This window comes from Solea solea, chromosome 16, assembly GCF_958295425.1.
Source record: "Solea solea chromosome 16, fSolSol10.1, whole genome shotgun sequence".
Classification (NCBI taxonomy): Eukaryota; Metazoa; Chordata; class Actinopteri; order Pleuronectiformes; family Soleidae; genus Solea; species Solea solea.
Window position 1 is genome coordinate 10,075,353 of NC_081149.1, and position 18,908 is coordinate 10,094,260.

Sequence of the window (18,908 nt, forward strand, 5' to 3'; positions counted from 1 at the left end):
GAAGCCATGTTTTACTCTGGACAACAGTTGCATTGTTTAACACGCAGAGTAAAAAACATCCTTGTCCACGCCTGCATGGAACAGTGAATAAATATAATAATAAATGTTTCTGGATGCTGTAGACAGCAGTTGCACTCCCACAGTGTCAAACACAATCTTGACATTACTATTTGTTTCTGCCCACCGAGCTCCTCCAGCCTCCTGTAGTATTCTTCTTCCTCCACCTCCACCTCCACCACCACCATATCTCTGTGATTCCAGCCCATGCCAAAGCTCAACACGGCCCTGAGGCCAAATCCACTGATCTCGCCGACCAAATCCCTCGACCATGTGAGCCAAATAACAGCGAGGCCCTGAAAATAGCACTGGAACTGCCCTTCTCTTTCCCCCAATCCTCTTTACGTCACAATCTACGCTGCGAGTACTCTCTCTTCCTCCCCACATACTCCAACACCTTTTTTTTTTTTGGTCCTGTGTGTAAACATTGAGGGTTTATTGTCTTGTTTTCATAGCCTTAAAATACGACTTTACGCAATTGCTCTACAAAAGTGTTTCTACAGCACAACAATAAACAAACAATTTGAAGTGGAAGCTTAAGAACTACACTCATTTGTTGACTTCAGCCGAATCTTCCCACCTTGAAGTTCCGTATAAATATTATAAACTCCACCTGCAAACATGGAGACATTGACTTTTACACTGTGGCTTCAGAAGGAGAAAGGAGAGAAATACTGGCTTAAAATGGGATTGTCATAAATTCAAAGACTCTTTGTACTTGCTGACTGTTAAGTCTGAATAGACCTGGTTTGTACTGTGGGCTGCACCTACTGTAACTGTCCTGACCCTCAACTGTTCCTTGTTTTTATATAAAAAAACAAAAACCTAAAAATAAAGTTGAAAAAAGACAAAAGAACTACACTCCTTTAAGGTCACTGTACTACCCTGACACGCTTGTGAAAGGGAGGGATGAACGCATGAGTCCTCCGATTCTCACAATCTGACCATTAGATGTCACAAATTCTTAGACATGGTTCCTTTAAGTGCTATTACATGTAGTCAAACTGTTTGCAGAATAAAACATTTAAAAAGTTTTACTTTAATCGCTGATTCCTGGCAAGGTGGAAGACAAATGTTGTGACTTTTCATTGACGTAGAACCTTATATTTGACACCACTGAGCCTAATAATAAAGCTATGTCAGTAGTGTGAGTGCTGGATGTTTATTTGCCCTCGCTGCATCTCTCCTCTTGTTTACCCCCCATTGCCTTGCTCTCCTCTCCCTGCTCCCTCCCGCTCTCATAAATCTCTCATTCACAAATAGAGGCCAAAAGAGGCTCAGCTGATGTGATGAGATTATTATTTTGTTTTTCTGATTACAAATCAACCTCAGCTTAGATAGACAGACAAACACATACAACCCTCCCTCCACACACACACACACACACACACACACAATTTACTCAAGCTCCTCCCCTTTATCCTACTAACCCTGCCTTCTTCTCGCTCACCTTCCCCTCCCACTTCTCTCCCTCACTGCTAGAGCCAACCATGTGTCTCATTCAACTCCTGCTGCACAGGTTGTGAGGGAGGAAGAGAGTGAGCGCAGGAGAGGCAACAGGGAGGAAGTCAGCAACTGTGAGACAGGAATAGAGGACACTTCAGAGAGTCTGTTCAGTTTGATGTTTGAGAGGAGGCAGGAGGCAGGATAAAGAAGACAGGTTTTCAGGAGTGGGACTAGTCAGTAGTGGGAGGTTCCTCCAGGGAGGCAAAGAGAGTGATCTTTGACAGAGACCCCTCCGCTGGGAGTCAGACCACCAGGATCCAGAATCATGGACCCCTCCGTGTCGACCGAGGTCGAGGAGGAGCCCAAGGAGAGGAAGAAGATCCACTTTGCTATGCCATCGTCTGCACCCACTAACCTGGACCCTCGGCAAGTGGAGATGGTGAGCAGATCCAGGATTTCTGATTTCAGCTCTGACTTATTTTTCTGTATAAATGAATATCTTACATGTGTATTTCTCTTGGACACACTCTCCGATTATCATCCTCCATCCGTTCAAGGAAAGTGTCTGCTTGTGTTGAATGAAGTCTTTTTCCATCACTGTCCAGAGTTTTCCCTCCTCCGCATGCCACCCGTCCTCTCTCTGTTTTGTTTCATGGGTGACAAGTGCCGGATTTGCCGGCTCTGTCTGCCTCACAGTTGAGAAATGATGACGACATTTCCCTCACTCTGTTGCCTCATAAGATCAGTGCTGTCTCATCTTGACCTTTTTATCACATTGACGTGAGAGTCACACTATCTTTTGTATGAAGACAGATCGATATTTTGCAACTGGGGCAGCAGCAACCTGTTGACACTTTCTTTGCCATGTGCTTGGAACAACTGCGTCTCCAGTCCTGCTTTGTCATTTAAGAATCTCAAACCTGACTCTGCAGTGACAGCATGTGAAATGGCATTTTCTTTTTTTCCCAATGACACAACTCTGATCTTTATTTTTGGCTAAGATGTCGCTGTAATTTTAGAGCTGAGGAATGTGGGCCAGCACGGCCACTGTGTGGTGTTGAGGTATATTGAGGCCAATGGCTCATCCCTCCAGAGAGTATGATGAGGGATGGAGAGGGAAACAGGAGACAGAGGTTTTGTTATATGAAGGGAAATTAATGATAGAGAAATGCTCAGCCTGATTTTCTGAGTTCACCGGTCTTCGGTCAGCTCCCTCAGTAACTGTCCTTGATTCATGAACTGAAATGGCCTGCGTTTGAGCTCTGTCTTACCCTAAATTCAGAACATCTCGGAACGAACAAGTTCGTTTGTGAGCAGATATTGAAATAGAAGAGTGATAAAGGCACAGCAACGAAAATGATCTAGACTTCCAATCGCACATTTACATATAACGCCCCCTCTCATATGCTCTAGAAGAAACTACAGGATATCAATCTGCCATATGTGAGCTGCTCTGGTTCCGGTTTTGGGGACAACCTCGTTGCCCAACCACCTTGTGTTCAAACAGTGATCGGCTATATTTAGGCTTGTTGGCTGGGTCTTCTCCAGCAGAGCGTCACTGGCCTTCACCTTCAGACATGCTGCATGTGCTTTGTCAGCTGCTCGGTGCCACTGTTCCGAGCGCCAGTTCATTCAAGAATCCACGTACAGAATATTTCCCATGTTTCAGTATAAATGGTGTTTGTTAAAACAAAACAACAATTATGCTGTGTGCGTGTGTGTGTGTGCGTGTGTGCGTGTGTGCGGGGGAACACGGAGACCGACTGGGCGTTCAGGAAAGGATGTGTTTATGTGTGTGTTTAAAAGCCGATAGTATCTGCTGCGGGGCTGATGGGAGTCTCCAGGGACATGCGAGTGGGTGGAGAGAACCAGCTAACGACCCTCGTTTCATTCCCGTCTCCTCCCATTGCAGTTATTCTTCCCCACAAGTCCATCGTGTCTAATAAGTTCTGGATGACTGTGCCATTCTTGTTACACAAGTGGTTCGTCTGTACTGTGTTTCCCGGTGGCATTTAAACCCCCAAAACTGCTATCAACCAACTGTTGCTATGGGGACGCGCCGTACAACTGTGTCGCCCGAAGCTCCCCCCACAGTTGGCATCTGAAAGGTCAACTTTAATGGACATCTTTGTCCGACTGTTAAGTTGTTTACATTGCTGCTGGCGTGTTTGTACGCATATTATGTGTGTGGACGCTCTGCGGTCTTAATGTGAGAGACACTCCAATACAACCACCCACTCGGTGAAATATTGCACACTGTGGGGGAGCACAGCAAACATTTATGCGTCCCTCACAGGTGTTAGACGGTCACTCTACACTTTCCTGTTCTGTGAATGTTTAAATTGCATAAATATAAACCTTTCTTTTAAGGTATTCAGACTGTCTTGGTGTCATCGGGCCTCCTACTCTAAAACATGTTATTGCCTCTCGTGCACGGAATATGAATGTGACAAAATAACATTTTACACAGAATCAATGCTGATATAAAGCCCCATTTTTTTCAGATTAGAGGCATTCCCCAGAGGATTTCTTTTGGATTTCAAAAACTAATTTCTCCCCCCCCCCCCAACACTGCCTACAATGGCATCTTTGGCTCAGTTCATCTTATTGAAATCCTGCTGGGATAAAATGACGTTTTAAGATTATCACTCTTCTGTAATCTTCACAAGGACAGATCAGGAGCGGTGTGCAGCATCACGGAGAAGCATGTGGTTGTGTTTATCGTCACAACTCCCCCAACCCCATCCCACTCATCACCCTCTGTCCTGTGCAAGTGACGTAGAGTGATGCGTATAATAGACTGAGATTAGGGTCACGGTACAGACGCTATATCCCTGATTCCGTGAGGATTCAACACACATCTCTTCTTTAAACTCAACGTGAGCTTTGAAGTGACAGGAAACTCCGAAACCCAAAGGGGATAGCAAAGAATAGTAGAAGGCATTGGTGCTTTTCACTTTACACGTAAACCTAACATGGTTGTAGTGAGCGTGATTCAGATGCCTCCCAATCCGCCCCGCCCCCCCCTCCCCAAATGCTCCCACTCTCCTCCAACCCTCTTGTCCAGTCTAATCTCTGTGTTAAACGTCAAACAGCGACCTTTGATGCAGCGCGTGTTGGTGGGTAAACACTAGCATGCTGGGGGACTGTCAACATGCACGGGCCAGAAAGAACAGCACAAAGCATGCTGGGACTGGGCAAGAGGGTGCAGTGATCTTTCCCTGCCCATGGACGGCCCGGAAATGTCACCATTAGTGGTCTGACTCAGTTTACTTAATTGACGCGATCTGTCAGGTTGATGAAATTTTATTTATTTATTTTTGCATGTTGATGTTTGTAGTGGCCAAAAACTAATGACTTTTCAAGAAGACAAATTGCCTCACTGAAAAACCACAGATTGCAAATGCACTTTGGCCACAATCAATGGGTCTCTGTCTTCTGTCGGTTGCGCACAAGTTTGTTCCACCCTGTTTTTGACAGTCTTGCCGGTTTGATTTGTGTCGTGACTCACAAGCAACATGTTCATGTTTTGTATCTGTAAACAAAGGTTTCCTGTTATGTGCCCCCTTTTCCACTTTATTCAGCGGTACAGAGCTTTTTATTCATTACATGATGTGCATTTTACATTCGTCCTCATAGTTTTCTTGGTTCATGTGTGTAATGTATAAACAGTTGGAAAACATAAATATTGAGCACGGGTAGAGCTATTTGTCACATGATTACACTGTACACAGTGAGTTGAAATTGCACCGTAATGCCCCCTGCACCTTGGGTATGCCCAAGCACACTGCCTAATGGAGGCCTGCAACATGGCTCTATCAACAAATCCTCTTTGTTGGTGTCCATATCCCACTCAGCCACACACCTTTTGATTCAGGGATTTTCATTAATCGAACCAATTCAGGCCAAATCAGCGATTCATCACCCCTAATGTCCTTTCCTTCATCTCTGTGTGCACATTTCTGTCAGTAGGCTTGGATCTCAACCCCACGGCCGCGGCAACAACAACAGCAGCAGGGACCATAATATCTGTGATGAGAGGAGATGCAGGGGATTAGGAGGGCAGCAGAGGCAGAGCGGGGAGAGAAATGGTGGTGGGGGGTGGTGGTAAGAGCTGGACCTCATCTGGAGCCGATTTTCTTTCGACGTCACTGAAACGGTGACAGGATCTGGACACTGAGCTGTCCTACATCCTCCCTCACAATTTCATGTTCAGGGTCAGAAGCTGGTCTGGGGTCTGCCGCTGTTGTTGAAGAGCCACAGGGTGGACACGCTGATGTCAGCATAATAACAGGAGCACTGAGGTGTGACTCAAAACAAATGGGATTGGTCTCTATCCCTGTTTCATCAACACAGAACAGACACTGCATTATGTTATTGCCGCTGCGCATGTTGTAATCACTGATTTTCTTAACAATGGCTGTGACTTTTATTTTAATGGTTATCCGCTTGCAACTTAATGAGCTTGTCCGAGGGCAAACCATGTCATCTGCAGTATGTTGAGGAGGGAAATACAAGGATACCAAAGGAGCTTAGCAAATGGTTTGTCTGACTGAGACACAATAGCACACAATTAGATGATAAACATTTCCAAGTTTTGCACTATTCTTATGAATCTGTGCTTAATTTTTCAAGTGTGAAAACTGAAGATTCTTGAATGAGCCTTTTATATTTATACCAGCTCAGCTGTACTGAGGCCACCATTTTGGACCAACATGTTTTTACTGCCCACAATGGACAAACTAAACATCTTTTGCTAACTGAAGGTTACATAGTTTCCACAACACACTTGGAAAGGAAGAGTGAGGTATATCCAGCTGCAACCTAAACGTTACACACTGTACCTGTAAATCTCAAGTGATATTGCGTGAGTGTGTTCCTCGTTGAGTGTGTTCATGCATTTGCATCCAAGCAATGAGCTGTACTGTATTTCTGCACAGCAACTACCAGCCGCTACCTTTTCTTTTGCATTTATAAACTCTTGGTAGACACAACACTACAAATGAGTAGCTACGGCTACTCCGCACTCTGCCGGTTCACCTGTGGAACGGCTCCTTGACAGCTTTCACAATCTGATGCCTCTGACTTACAAGCTGAGTGTTTGCGGACTGTTAGCCGTGCCGTCGTTTCCGTAGAAGCTTTGATTGGCAGCCTCCCCTGTTGCTGCTGCTCCCTGTGTGTTGCTCCAGTGTGTGCAGTGGCATGGCAGGTGGCTGCTTGTCAGTCATCATCACACTGACACACTATCACCGTTGTGTGGTGATGTTTAAACCGCTCTTGCTACAGTCTCTGGAATAACAGGCCATAAAACAGCTAATTACATAAATGCTGGGGGGCACAGTGAGACAATGGAGCAGGAGAAAAGGAGAGTGAGGGGGAGGGGAGCGGGGTGGGGGGTCTGAGTGTGATATCATTCTGCCAGCGGGTGAAGCATAATTACATTTTCTATTTGGGGGTCATTGGAGAGCCCCTCCAGATGCTATCCCCAGCCATCTGTTTGTTCAGTTAACCAGTGGTACGGCCAAAGGTCAGCACAAAAGTGTTAGTTAGAAGCAACGTACATGCAGTAGCATGGACATTTAGCAATACCACCCATTTGAATAGGGATGAAGTGCTGCATATTAGACAGACCTTGGACCTTAATAAGCTGCAGTTGTGGTTACTTTTTGTGGAGACGCGACCTTGAACTTGCGATAAACTCAACAACCGAGTGTTACTCAGTGAATAGTAACACAGTAGTGGCTGCCTGGCAGCTCTGTCTGTGTGTGATGACTGAGCGGAGCCCAAATGTGCCTGACAGGGTGGGTTTGTCATAGTATAGGTCAGAACTAAGGCATTTTGTTTATTTTGCAATGCTTATGGAAAAAATTTGCATGTCAGCTTTTGGTTGACGTTAGCTGTCAATCACAGTGGTGTCCACCCATATATAATGTGTGCATCTCATTCATTAATTTGTCTTCTACCACTTTATCCTCCACATGAGGGTCGCAGTGGATGCTGATGCCAATCCCAGCTGACATAGGGGGTACATCCTGGACAGGTCGCCAGTCCATCACAGGGCCACATAGAGACAAACATCCATCTACTCTCACACCTACGGTCAATTTAGAGTGTCCAATTTGCCTAATCCCCAAATCTGCATGTTTTTGGACTGTGGGAGGAATAAATGTTTGGAGGATAAAGATCAACTTCAGGACTTTTTTTTGTGATCAACAGTGAATAAAACTGAGACGGGAAATAAAAGTGCAGACGAAATGGACAGAGCTGAGATGAAAAGCCTCAGAGGACGTGCCTGAGGTTGTAAAGAGTAGGACAAAACACTTCTCAGAGTGTAATGAAACCATTCCTCTTCTGTGGGAAACTGCATTTCACAGAATCCCCGAACAAGACAAAGAAAAAAAATAAGGTACACGTATAATAAAGAGGCACGCTGTGTGCTCTTCTGCAGCTGTAGCTCATTTTCAGGCTCGACATATTTCGTGTTCAGAGATGGTTGTCTCTTACTGTGGTTGTGACATATGTGAAATATGTGAATTACTACTCTCTCATTTCATACCAGTCTGCGAAATGTCCTTTGACCTCTGGCATTTTTTTCCCCAGAGAACTGCCCCTCAAAGCAATTTTTCACGCCATTCTCTGCAAACACTAGAGGTGGTTGTGTGTGAAAATCCCGGTAAAACTGCAGTTTCTGGAAGACCAGCTGATGTTGCACCGACAACAATTCTATGTTCAAAGTCTCTTAAATCATGTTTCTTCTGCATTCTTCGGTTTGAAATTTGGCAGGTCATCCTGACCATGTCTATAGGCTCAAAAACAGTGAGTTACCACCATGTGATTGGCTGATTTGATTCTACTTTAAAAGCAGTTATTTCAGTGTTTTAAAAGTAAAAAGATGAGCAATGAATCCATTATATACAGAAATACAACTAAAAACTAATGTATACATATGTGCCCAGCCATGGAAAAAACCAGGAACAAGTCTCCTGAAGGGCATTTTGAGTTATTACAGATTATGAAAGTGGGATATCCAACAATAACTCACACTTCAAATATTTGAAGAAGATGTGGTACATTTGAATGTAGGCACTCCTCAAACTGGTTTAGGGAGAATTTTAGCCTCAAAGATTTACATCTTCTGGGAGCCAAGTAACAGTATCATGACATTTACATGGTTGTGCATTACATTTGCAATTTAAAACGACAATACTGAGCTAGTTAATAACAATGCTGTGAAACACACAGTGGATTATTAAAAGATAGTGTCTAGTGGGGAAACATTTTTTTTTCGAATGAACACTAACGCAACGCAGAATAACGACGTTAATGAAAACTCACGGCATAAGAATCGATAAGAAGCAGCTACTCAACGTCTGTTCGCCTCAGGGTGTCCAATTATTCTCCTGTCTGTTAGTTGTTCATAAGCTGTGGAGAAAGTTTGTACTTTGTGCTGTAACAGCCACGATTTAGTTCTGCAATGCATTTCTCCTTCATTGAACTATGTAAAACACACGCGGCTTCTCGTAGTAGCAGTAGCAGTAACAGTTGGGCTGCAACTTTATTTTCATAATCGATTAATCTGCCGATTTTTTTCTCAATTAATGGGGTAATCGTTTGGTCCATAAAATGTCAGAAAATGCTGATCAGTGTTTCTCAAACCTAGAAAGGATGATTTTCATAAATGTCTTGTTTTGTCCTAAAACCAAAAACCATTCTGTTTTAGTGATGTCTTTGTTATATGGAGCAAAGAAACTGGAAATTATTCACATTGAAAAATCAGAAAACTTGTTTTAATTCCTTAAAAACACTCAAACCGATTAATAGAATAGTCAAAATAGTTGACGATTTATTTAGTGATCAGTTAATCAAGTAATTGTTTCAGCTCTAGTAAGGAGTCTCCAGGAGCGGCTGCATATTTAGTAGCCATGTGTTTCCTCTGTGATGTGCAGCTGATTGGCCGAAAAAACAACAAAAGCACTCCACACCCCAGCTAGGAATCGGTTCATAGCGATCAAACAACCCGAATTCAAATACAGAGTTTACGGTTTTAAGACTTGTTGCTGGTTTTCTCGTGGCTGGCTCACATATATTAACATATCATAAATCAAGTTCTAATATGCTGACAGGGTAAAAGAAATGTCTAACACTCTGGCTTAGGAATTGTTTGTTCCTATTGGTTCACTATTATGTTATATAAGCGCTGACATGGAGTGATGCAGTGGTACATGCCGGTGGGTAGATCACACAACTGTACAAATCAATCTTGTAAATCCATATCTATCCATCCAGAGCTGGGTCATATTAAGAGACGACCAGCTTCATATGGTCAAGCTTCCACCTCTATCAGAGAGAGATGACGCACAGATTAATAGGATATTAAGCTGTGTCAGCTGCAAGGGATGGTAACCGACAGGGAAAGGGATCTGTGGTGCGTTTTTTCCTCAGCGTGGTCTTTTGCTTTGAGCCCAAATCTATTAAGCCGACTCCCCGAGAGATGCATTATTGTTAGCTCAGGGCAGGATGGAGTTTTACTGTCTCGTTCGCTGGAGACAACTCTGATCTAGTTTATACTGTTCCACTCCTGCTGCTTTTTATAGGCCAGGTCATGATAGTACCCGTTAGAAGGAGGGCCTCCGGGGAGCAGACCCAGATCGGCTGATCTACTCCCAGGTTGCTAAGCAAAACTGTGCTGTAGCTAACACACATACCTGCACATGCACATGTGCAGAGTCAACATTTACCAATGACTCATGTACCCCACACAGCACAGAGTGAGGTCGTGGAGTCCCATATTGGAGTAATTTGTGGCTACTTAACCTCTTTGCCTTTAATTAGATTTCTTTTGCTCACACGTCAGACCTAAAACACCCAAGTCAAGAGTATAAAACTGAGTTTGTATCATATTAAATTGCTACAAACTTTGTGAGGTTGTAGTTTCCTGTTTTCTGTTACACAATATGGAGCCAGCACATTTTTCAAATTCTCTCATAAGCTTCAGATGATCCACGAGCCGGTGTTTATATTGAGACTCCTGCGCACGCCTGCAGGTGTGCACCTGTGCTGCTGCTGAAAGGCCGCGTCCAAAGCCCCGTACAATAAGTCCACAGTAGCTCCACTGATCATAATGTGGGGGCAAAAAAACAATAGCTGCCAGCGGTGGTGAAGGATTGGGAGATTGGTGAGTTAGAGACGTAAAAGAGGGAGCCAGGGAGGGTAAAGGGATAAAGCAGAGCAGTGGTAATCTCACATACTGTGCCCCGGTGGTGGCGTAAATGAGGAAGTGACACACACAGTATTATGTAACTCGGGCAGAGCGGGGTTGTTTTAAAGCTGGAAAATTACTAGAGTCACAATATGTGTTTATGTCATGTGGCTCTGCCAGTGTCATACAACAGTGACACGCGTCACTGCCCCCATCAACTTCTCTGTTTATGTGCATGCAACACATGCCTTTGTGATGACTTGTGTGATCATATCCTCATGTTGTTTCCAATCCAATCAAATAAAAATATGTTGTATGTCATACTAAATACAAAAATGCACCGACAAACAGGTGTATTATGCAGCCACAGCTTTGAGTATGTTTTTAATTTGCTTTTAACAGGCAGCACAGTTTGTTTTTGACAAATGAGTGCACCATTTACTAACTAACTCACTAAGCGAACAGTTCCAAGACCAGGGTCTGCTATCTGAGGGTTCTAAAGCCAGGTGTGGGGTTCTACAGGTGGTCCAGCAGGTGTCAAAGCGTCTGTCACTCAGAGCCTAACCACGCCCACTGCCCCCCCCTTCTACATGGATGATAAAAATGATCAAGTCTTGTGATGATACGGTGGCACTAATGTGGCTCAGCATTGTAAGTCCGATCCCCTGGAGCAGTGTATTCAAGTAGGTCAGATTCAACACAACAAACACATTGACTCCAGCCACCCCCTCCCTGTGGAACAGGTCTAAAACCACCACTGTCTGGATGATTTGAGATGTAGTTTGAAGCAGACCCTGAGGTATTTTGTAAACAGCAAGTGTATTTTGAAATAAATTATGTATTTGATTAAAAGCCAGCAGGTATAGAATCTAAGTGACATTTACTGCGACTGTTGTCCTTTTAAAGCTCTAAGAGATCACGTCTTGGTATTTCATGAGACCACCACAACGGTAACCCAGACGCCACCGGGATGACAGGCATCTGCTGTACTCTCACACACACACACACGTATCCAGTTATCTCACCGTTCAATTTACCTTGCGTGTGTTTCACCATAGCTATTTTTATCTGCAGCTCAGTAAATGGACTCTGACTCCGAACTGTCAAAATCTTTCTCCGCTTCCATCGTGCAACAGTCTTCTTTTTTTCGATGACACCTCATTAGAGTTGGCAGGAAAACGCTCTGACCACTCTGGTGGTCATGAGGTAGATGCCAGGCAGTAAAATTTTGAAATTGAATGTATTATTGCTAAAAGAAAAAAATTCAAATGACCCAAAACCTGTCACAAGCTCAACCACAATGACAAAATATAACTAAGAAATAATAAAAATAGAAGGTGTGAAGGCTGTTTTGAAGAAAAATGTAAAATGGAGAAGTGAGACTGTTTTTTATGGACTACATATTATTGTCACAGTTAAAAGTACACTGTGCAACAGTTTGCAACATTTACTGGTGAAGTTGAACGCTGCAGCTGAATATCACTCAACTCACCCTGCGCTTCCAAGTGTGTTGGAGAATGTAGCCTTAAAAGATATTTAGTTTATAGTTTAGACCCAGAACTGACATTGCTCCTGTTATAAACATCATACAGTCAATCTCAAAAACACTGGACCTTTCAATTGATTGTCATTAGATCTGCAAAATGAAATGCCTTTCACTGTTTTCTCGAGTGCACTGTTACACCCGAAACTGGAATGTAACAAAACAATGCACTATTTTTCCCCGGTTTAATTGCTGAAATGCCACAGGGCACAGTCATGGCGACATCTGGTGTCTGCTTACTCTTCTGGGTCTCTGTGGGAGCCACTCCAGGCTGTCGTGTGAGGATGGCCGTAGGTCTTTGGGTTCAGCAGGGTTCACAGCAGCACAGAGCCCCAAGCCTGCACACGTGTCAGGGGGAAGGAGATGGAGGAAGCACACGGAGGCCCCCGTGAATCGTCACTGCCAACGTCAACGAAAGATACAGATCAATCAAGGCGAGGGAAATCACAGACCGCAAAGGATTATGATGATGATTTCATTTATGAAGCATTCAGCTGATGGAGAAGACGGAGGAAGAGACGGGCATGAGGTAACGTCACTGTCAAAGAATGAGGAATGGACATGGACGTAAACAGGATCGAGTGATATGGAAATGAGAGTTGAAAGCGAGGGAGACTCGTGTCGGCAGGAAAGCTGAAGGTTGCGTGACAAGATTAACATGTGTCTAGTGTCGAACATAAGGGTCATATCTATGCTTGATTACATTATGTTGTCGAGGTTGACAGTGGCAGCTTTCCACCAGTGCCGAGGTCCACCTGGCCTTTGCTTTGGCAACATGCGCCTCACTCTGATGACGCACACCTCCCTTCGAAGGACAAGAAGGATGTAAACCGAACACAAACACAACTCTTCAAATGGAGCAGTTTTACACAAAATAGAGCCAAGCTACTTAACTTGCCTCCTGTGCTGCCTTGTGCTGCTGTAAACAACGGCACCAAGGTTCATGTCAAGGTTGGGTCGCTTCAGAAAGGACATTTTCAATACCGTGGTTCTCTGACCTGCCAGGTCGATGCAGCTATAAGCACTCGGGGCCTTGATGGTAGTTCAAATGATACCCCACCTCAAATAAATCATATTGTTGCAGTGGACTAAGACTGTTCCCTTTAAACTACTTTTGCACCTCAATCAGATTATATGCTGCACACTAATAAACTTAATTAAGCTGACAAATGATTCATCACTTAATCTGCAGACATTATGTGTCCCCAAAGCCGCTTCCAAAGGTCCAAAACCAGGAGATATGTCGAGTTCCAATGATACTGAGCAGAATTTTTGTCATTGTCAAACTGTTTATCGGTTATCAAAATACTGCCTGGATCCCGAGAATGTTCCAAACACTTCCACTTGCAGCCTTAACAGATTCTGTTGCAGACGTCATGCAAAGCCCTGCCTGCTCATGGTGTTACGGGTTATGTTTTACAGTCTCCTTTCAAGTCTAGTGTGAGTGCTGAGTGTTTTAAAAAAGACCCAGACTGCAGGGCCAATGCTAGGCACAATAGTGGTAGTTGAATGTATTGGGTTCAGCTGGGTATTTGATACCATTAATACAGAGGGTTCACTGTGTGCTATGACTTATTTCCGAGATAAAGTGCAGACTTGCAGTCTGCCTGGCCTTGTTTTTCTCAGACCATTAGCCTCCAGGGAACAGAGTGAGGGGCAGATAGGGAGACCAGTTAGTGGAGGGGAGTGTCTGGACTCAATGCTGTGGCACATTTAGTCCAAAAAGACCTATTTCCTTTTACCATGGTGCCTCTGTTTGTGAGGGCGTGCATGACCGTACGTGACACACTCAGGTAATCAAACACACTTACTGCATTATGTGTCATGTGAGGACAGCAAATCAATCCAGTATTTCTGTTATGAATGTCCCTTTATTCTACTGACCGCAACCTTCACTCTGACCTGACCAGCATCAAGTGCCAAAACTTGCTTTTGGCACTTGACCCATCAGCAAACTGGGCAGCAGCACTAATGACGTCAGTGGGTGACCAATGCCCAGCGTGTTGTGTCGAGCGTTGTCAATAATACGTTGTGTTGTTTGTTTAATGGCTCATGTGTTTGTGTTTCTAGATCCGGCGCAGAAGGCCCACGCCTGCCACGTTGTTCAGAGTAGCCGACCAAACGTCTCCCGAGGACGATCAGTCCACTCATCAGGTAAAGGTGAAGTGAAAACACTTTTTATATAAGTGTCAGAGCATCCTCATCCACCATCCTCTACCACTGGCTCATCAAATACCCTATTGACTCCTGTGTGAAACTCCCATGTTTGTGTAAAGATCAGCATATACTGTGTATATATATATATATATATAGTGAGAGAGATCGTTTTCGTGCACTGTGCAAACACATTTGAAATACAACTGCTTATCCCTGCTTATCATTTTTCTCCTGGTACTTTAACTTTCACTCAGGATTGAAAATCACTTAAATTATCTGATACATATCCATAATTATCCATGATTCTTCCTGTTCAGTACTCAGTCTATACGACTATCTATTTTTTTTATCGTATTGCCTCGAGACCTCATGATATTCTGAACATGGATGATCACCACTTTCATTAATTGACTGCCATAGAGATTGAATGGGTAAGACTGTACTTCCAACAGTAACGGTAAGTATTTATATAGCACTTTTCTAGTCTTGATGACCACTCACAGCTGCTTTACACTACGCTACCCATTCACTCACACTTTCATACAGCGTATTTTGTATCACACATACCCATTCGTACCCACACAGGTGCAACGTGGGGTTACACTACTGTAGTTACAAGTACACTAGCGGAGCTGGGAATCAAACCACCAACCTTCAAGTTGAAAGACAACTCGCTCTACCACTGAGCTACTGTCACCTACGGTGATACCACAAATCATTCCCATACTCACATTCACTCACCTGCTAATCCACACAAAGCTTTACCGTCATTTCACTCATCACTAACTAATGTTGTGTCACCCATTGTTCACACTCACTCACTTTTAACGTAAACATTTGAATATTTATAAATTGTATTCTTTTTTTCCTTGAGGCAAAAGGAGCAGATAAAACATTAACTATCTTTACTTTCATTTCAACCATGAACTTTCTGTTTGTGATGTTGTTATTGGCCAGCTTTTGGTTAATGACGTGCCACTCTCTTTTCTGTTCCGGCACCTCATTGGATAAACACTTCAGATCACTGATAGCTGTTGGAATATAGAGCTATTTAACACATATTTTAAGAAAAAGTATTTTACTGAAACCAGTGTATTTTATGTTGAGGAGAATTAAAAGTCATTTCCACCTGTTCCTCTCTGTCTGCAGTGGGTTGTAGGAGAGAACGGCGTGCTTAAACCAAAACGTGTCAATCCAAACGTGTATCAGCCTCCGTCACTCAGAGGTTAGTACAAGCACCACCGGCGCCACAGTAGATAGTTGTGTTTGTATTGTGATTTATCCTCGTGTCCACATCCTTTTTTTTTTTGTTTTACCTTGCTTCGCTGCAGTTATTAAACTCCTCTTTGCTTCCCATGCTTCCAAACAACAACAACAACAACATAAAACAATGCATGTGACAGATGGCTAGATATGTACGGAGACACTCAAGTCCCCAAAAGGTGATTTATCTTCTTTTTTGTGTGCACAAGACAACAACTTGTGAACAGTCATTATCTTGCGCACACAAGATAAAGACTTTACGTGCAGGAGAAAATAGCACCCTCAGGACATGAGAAACATTAGGAGCTCTAAAAGCATTTGCTAGCGTCTCTGCATGCGTGTGTGTCATGCAAAGATGTGTCCCTCTCATGTCGTATTGTGCACTCGACAGCAGGTGGTGTGTATTTGTTTGTAACTGAAAGCGAAAAGGGAGAAAGAGGAGAGAGAGAGAGAGAGAGAGAGATTATCGTGTGACAGCTGTGAGACGCTGAGTGTGAGTCGAGGAAAGTCTGGATCATCCAGGATTACAGTCAGTTGTTTATGCAGCTGTGGCACACACATGTGCACACATACACACATGGACAGAGAGACACGTACATATACATACATGATGTACATGCACATTATTGCATAATCCTAATTAAAAAAAGCAGCAATATACATTTTCTGTTGCATGTCTTGTTGTCATGCTGCAAAGCTTTGCACACACACAGGCAAAGGCACAGATAGAGAGCTAATGACCTCTAACCCTCAAGATAATAAAAACTGACCTGCCTCTGTGTTGCTCTGCATATCTGAGAAATGACAGGGTGAAAGCAGAGAAGGGGCCAAGGTGACCCAGAGGGAGCAAGGGGGCTGCGGGTGGTTGTGTTGAGGTAATACCACAAAAGAGAGGAGAGCACAGTTTGAGTCAGCAGGGGAAGACACGGGTACAAATAACAGATGAAAGAACACAGTGAGAGGAGGGAAAGAAAACAAACAAGTCTGTGTCCGTCTGTCTGTCAGTGCATGGGTCTAATTGGCGTCCTGCCTGCACTCAAACTAAATCCTGTAAAGCTTGATAAAAAAAAAAAACTGTCAGTGTTGAAGCGTGGTAAAACCAAAAACAACATGTCCCTCTATCCTTGTATCTGTGTCCATGTGCTTGTGTGGTCGTCTCCCTGTGTGTGTGTGTGTGTGTGTGTAGCCGTACAGAAGATGGCTGAAGCACAGATGCAGAAACTAGGGGTCTACCCTCCTTTGGAAGACCCTTGTGAAGGGGAGGAGGATGAGGACCTGTTGGAGAGAGAGGAGAGAGAAGACACATCTCCCACCAAAGCTGCTGGTGAGAGGGAGGGCTCTGTGTTGACAGTGCACGCGGTGGCAGACGGGACAACACTGATGTGTTTACTCTTTAAAGGGAAGAAAAAAAATACACAACCCTGGAACACTTTGATACTGATGTCAACAGAAACATGGCACCGGGGCTTGGTGTCCTAGGTGGAGGGTTTAGAATTTCTGTGTAGGAATAGATAAATGTGTGACATTATGTACTCATTTATTTTTTATTTAACCTTTTTTTAACCAGGGAAATAAACCACATTGAGATTGAATGAGTGTGTCCTGGACAAGACAGGCGGCAGCACAGTTACAAACAAAGTAGAACAAGGGTTACAGACAACCAGTCAGCAGCCATTACATACTATACAAAGACATAAAATAATCATAGAAGCAAGATCACAGTCATAATCATAAAACCTAGAGCATCTACAGACAGAGGTGTCTGCCTATAAAAGTCACATATACATCTAATCCAGTCCAATCCAACTTTATTTGTAAAGCACAACCAAAGGGCTGTACAGAAGAATAAATAAAACACACAATAAATAAAAGGCATAATACAGATACCACTTTGATTTTAAAGGTCCAGTGTGTAAGAACAAGGCCTGACATCTCATGGCGAGACTGCAGGTTGTAACAAAAGGACGACCCGTCTGCTCAGTTCTTCCTTTTCCAAGTGCATTAGTGATCTACGGTGGCCTTTTTACACCAGAAAGGATGTCATTCTTCTTTATTTGTATAGTTACTTTCTGTTTCAAAGCACGATATAACTGAAAACTTGATTTGACAGTGTTGCTGCGATAAAATGGAAAAAATCCCTTACCTTAACCCGTACACTAACCTGAATGTGTATTTGTTTTGTAAGAATAATTGTGTTGTTTTTGATAGAAAGTGGCCTATTTCAACAGGTAGTTTATGGATCAAGTCGCCAAAGTACATATAAAATTTAAAAGATACACTTTTATATACAAACTGGATCTTTAAAAATTGGACAAACAAATCGTCCCGTAAAATATTTTTTTTAAGAACAAGCATAATTAAAATGCCTTAACAACTATCATTAATCAGTGATTACCTGCAGACATCACTTCATGTATGTAAATATTCTAAAGGTGCATTTTCAGTTTCAGACTAGATTTCTTCCCTTCAAAAGAAGCCATTGTTGCCTTTCAGCCTTGTACAAAGTGAAAAAATACATGAACTCATAGTTGATATTTCGCTGAGCTCCCATGTCAGTGCTTTTAAACACATTATATTATCGAATGACTGCTGAAATGTCACTTTGGGACATGTTAAAGCTTTACAAAGTGTTCTACTTGGGCAGCAGCCACATTTAAAGTCTGACAGCATCTGTTTGTATTTCAAAAATGATGGAAAAACTACTTGAATAACACTTAACAGAGTGAGAACACTGTTTATTGCCTGTGAAGTCGAGCTGTTGTTCTTGGAGGAAGAGTCTTGAGCCGTTTTCGGGGTAATGTCGGCTCCTGTGAGACCTGCAGCAGCAGCAGCAGCAGCAGCAGTATGACAGGTGAAGCTCTGTGCATTATAAGACAGCCGGCCATGGCGTCACGTTAGTTTTCGACCCAAATCTGTCAGTGGAGGGTGCTGCAGCTGACTCGGGGGCCTGGCACTAGTCAGAAAAGCCAGACAGGATTAATAAGCAGCAGCACACAGAGCTTTCTTTCTCTGTGTGTGTGTGTGTGTGTGTGTGTGTGTGTGCGTGTGTAGAAAGACATGAGCCATGAGTTTGAATTCTTCAATTGTTCATGATCGAGTGCAGAAAATAAAGACTTTTCAGGTGAATATTTGTGCAAACTTGATTCCCAACAAAACCAAAATTAGAATGTAGCGCAAAAAAAATCCTCCTTTATTAGGTTTTATGCTCTTAAGTAAATCAATTTAGTTTCAAATCTGTCTACG

At 43.3% G+C, this 18,908-nt stretch overlaps 1 protein-coding gene across 2 annotated transcripts; it reads left to right on the forward strand.

Moving 5' to 3' along the window:
- Positions 1-1,449: 1,449 nt before the first annotated feature.
- Positions 1,450-18,902, forward strand: ppp1r1b (protein phosphatase 1, regulatory (inhibitor) subunit 1B). Of its 2 annotated transcripts, none has more exons than XM_058653852.1 (4): positions 1,450-1,942; positions 14,316-14,405; positions 15,552-15,627; positions 16,852-18,902. In XM_058653852.1, exons 1-4 carry the CDS (start codon positions 1,829-1,831, stop codon positions 17,142-17,144), a joined length of 573 nt encoding a protein of 190 aa, XP_058509835.1. In that variant the 5' UTR covers positions 1,450-1,828; the 3' UTR covers positions 17,145-18,902. The 2 variants fall into 2 exon arrangements, with proteins under 2 accessions (XP_058509835.1, XP_058509837.1); XM_058653854.1 differs by having other exon boundaries at positions 1,456-1,942; positions 14,316-14,399.
- Positions 18,903-18,908: the final 6 nt, after the last annotated feature.

Coding starts and splice junctions, on each gene's coding strand:
- ppp1r1b (XM_058653852.1), top strand. CDS start 1,829: ATGGACCCCTCCGTGTCGACCGAGGTCGAGGAGGAGCCCAAGGAGAGG. Junction 14,406..15,551: donor AGTCCACTCATCAGGTAAAG/GTGAAGTGAAAA, acceptor CTCTGTCTGCAG/TGGGTTGTAGGAGAGAACGG. Junction 15,628..16,851: donor TCAGCCTCCGTCACTCAGAG/GTTAGTACAAGC, acceptor GTGTGTGTGTAG/CCGTACAGAAGATGGCTGAA.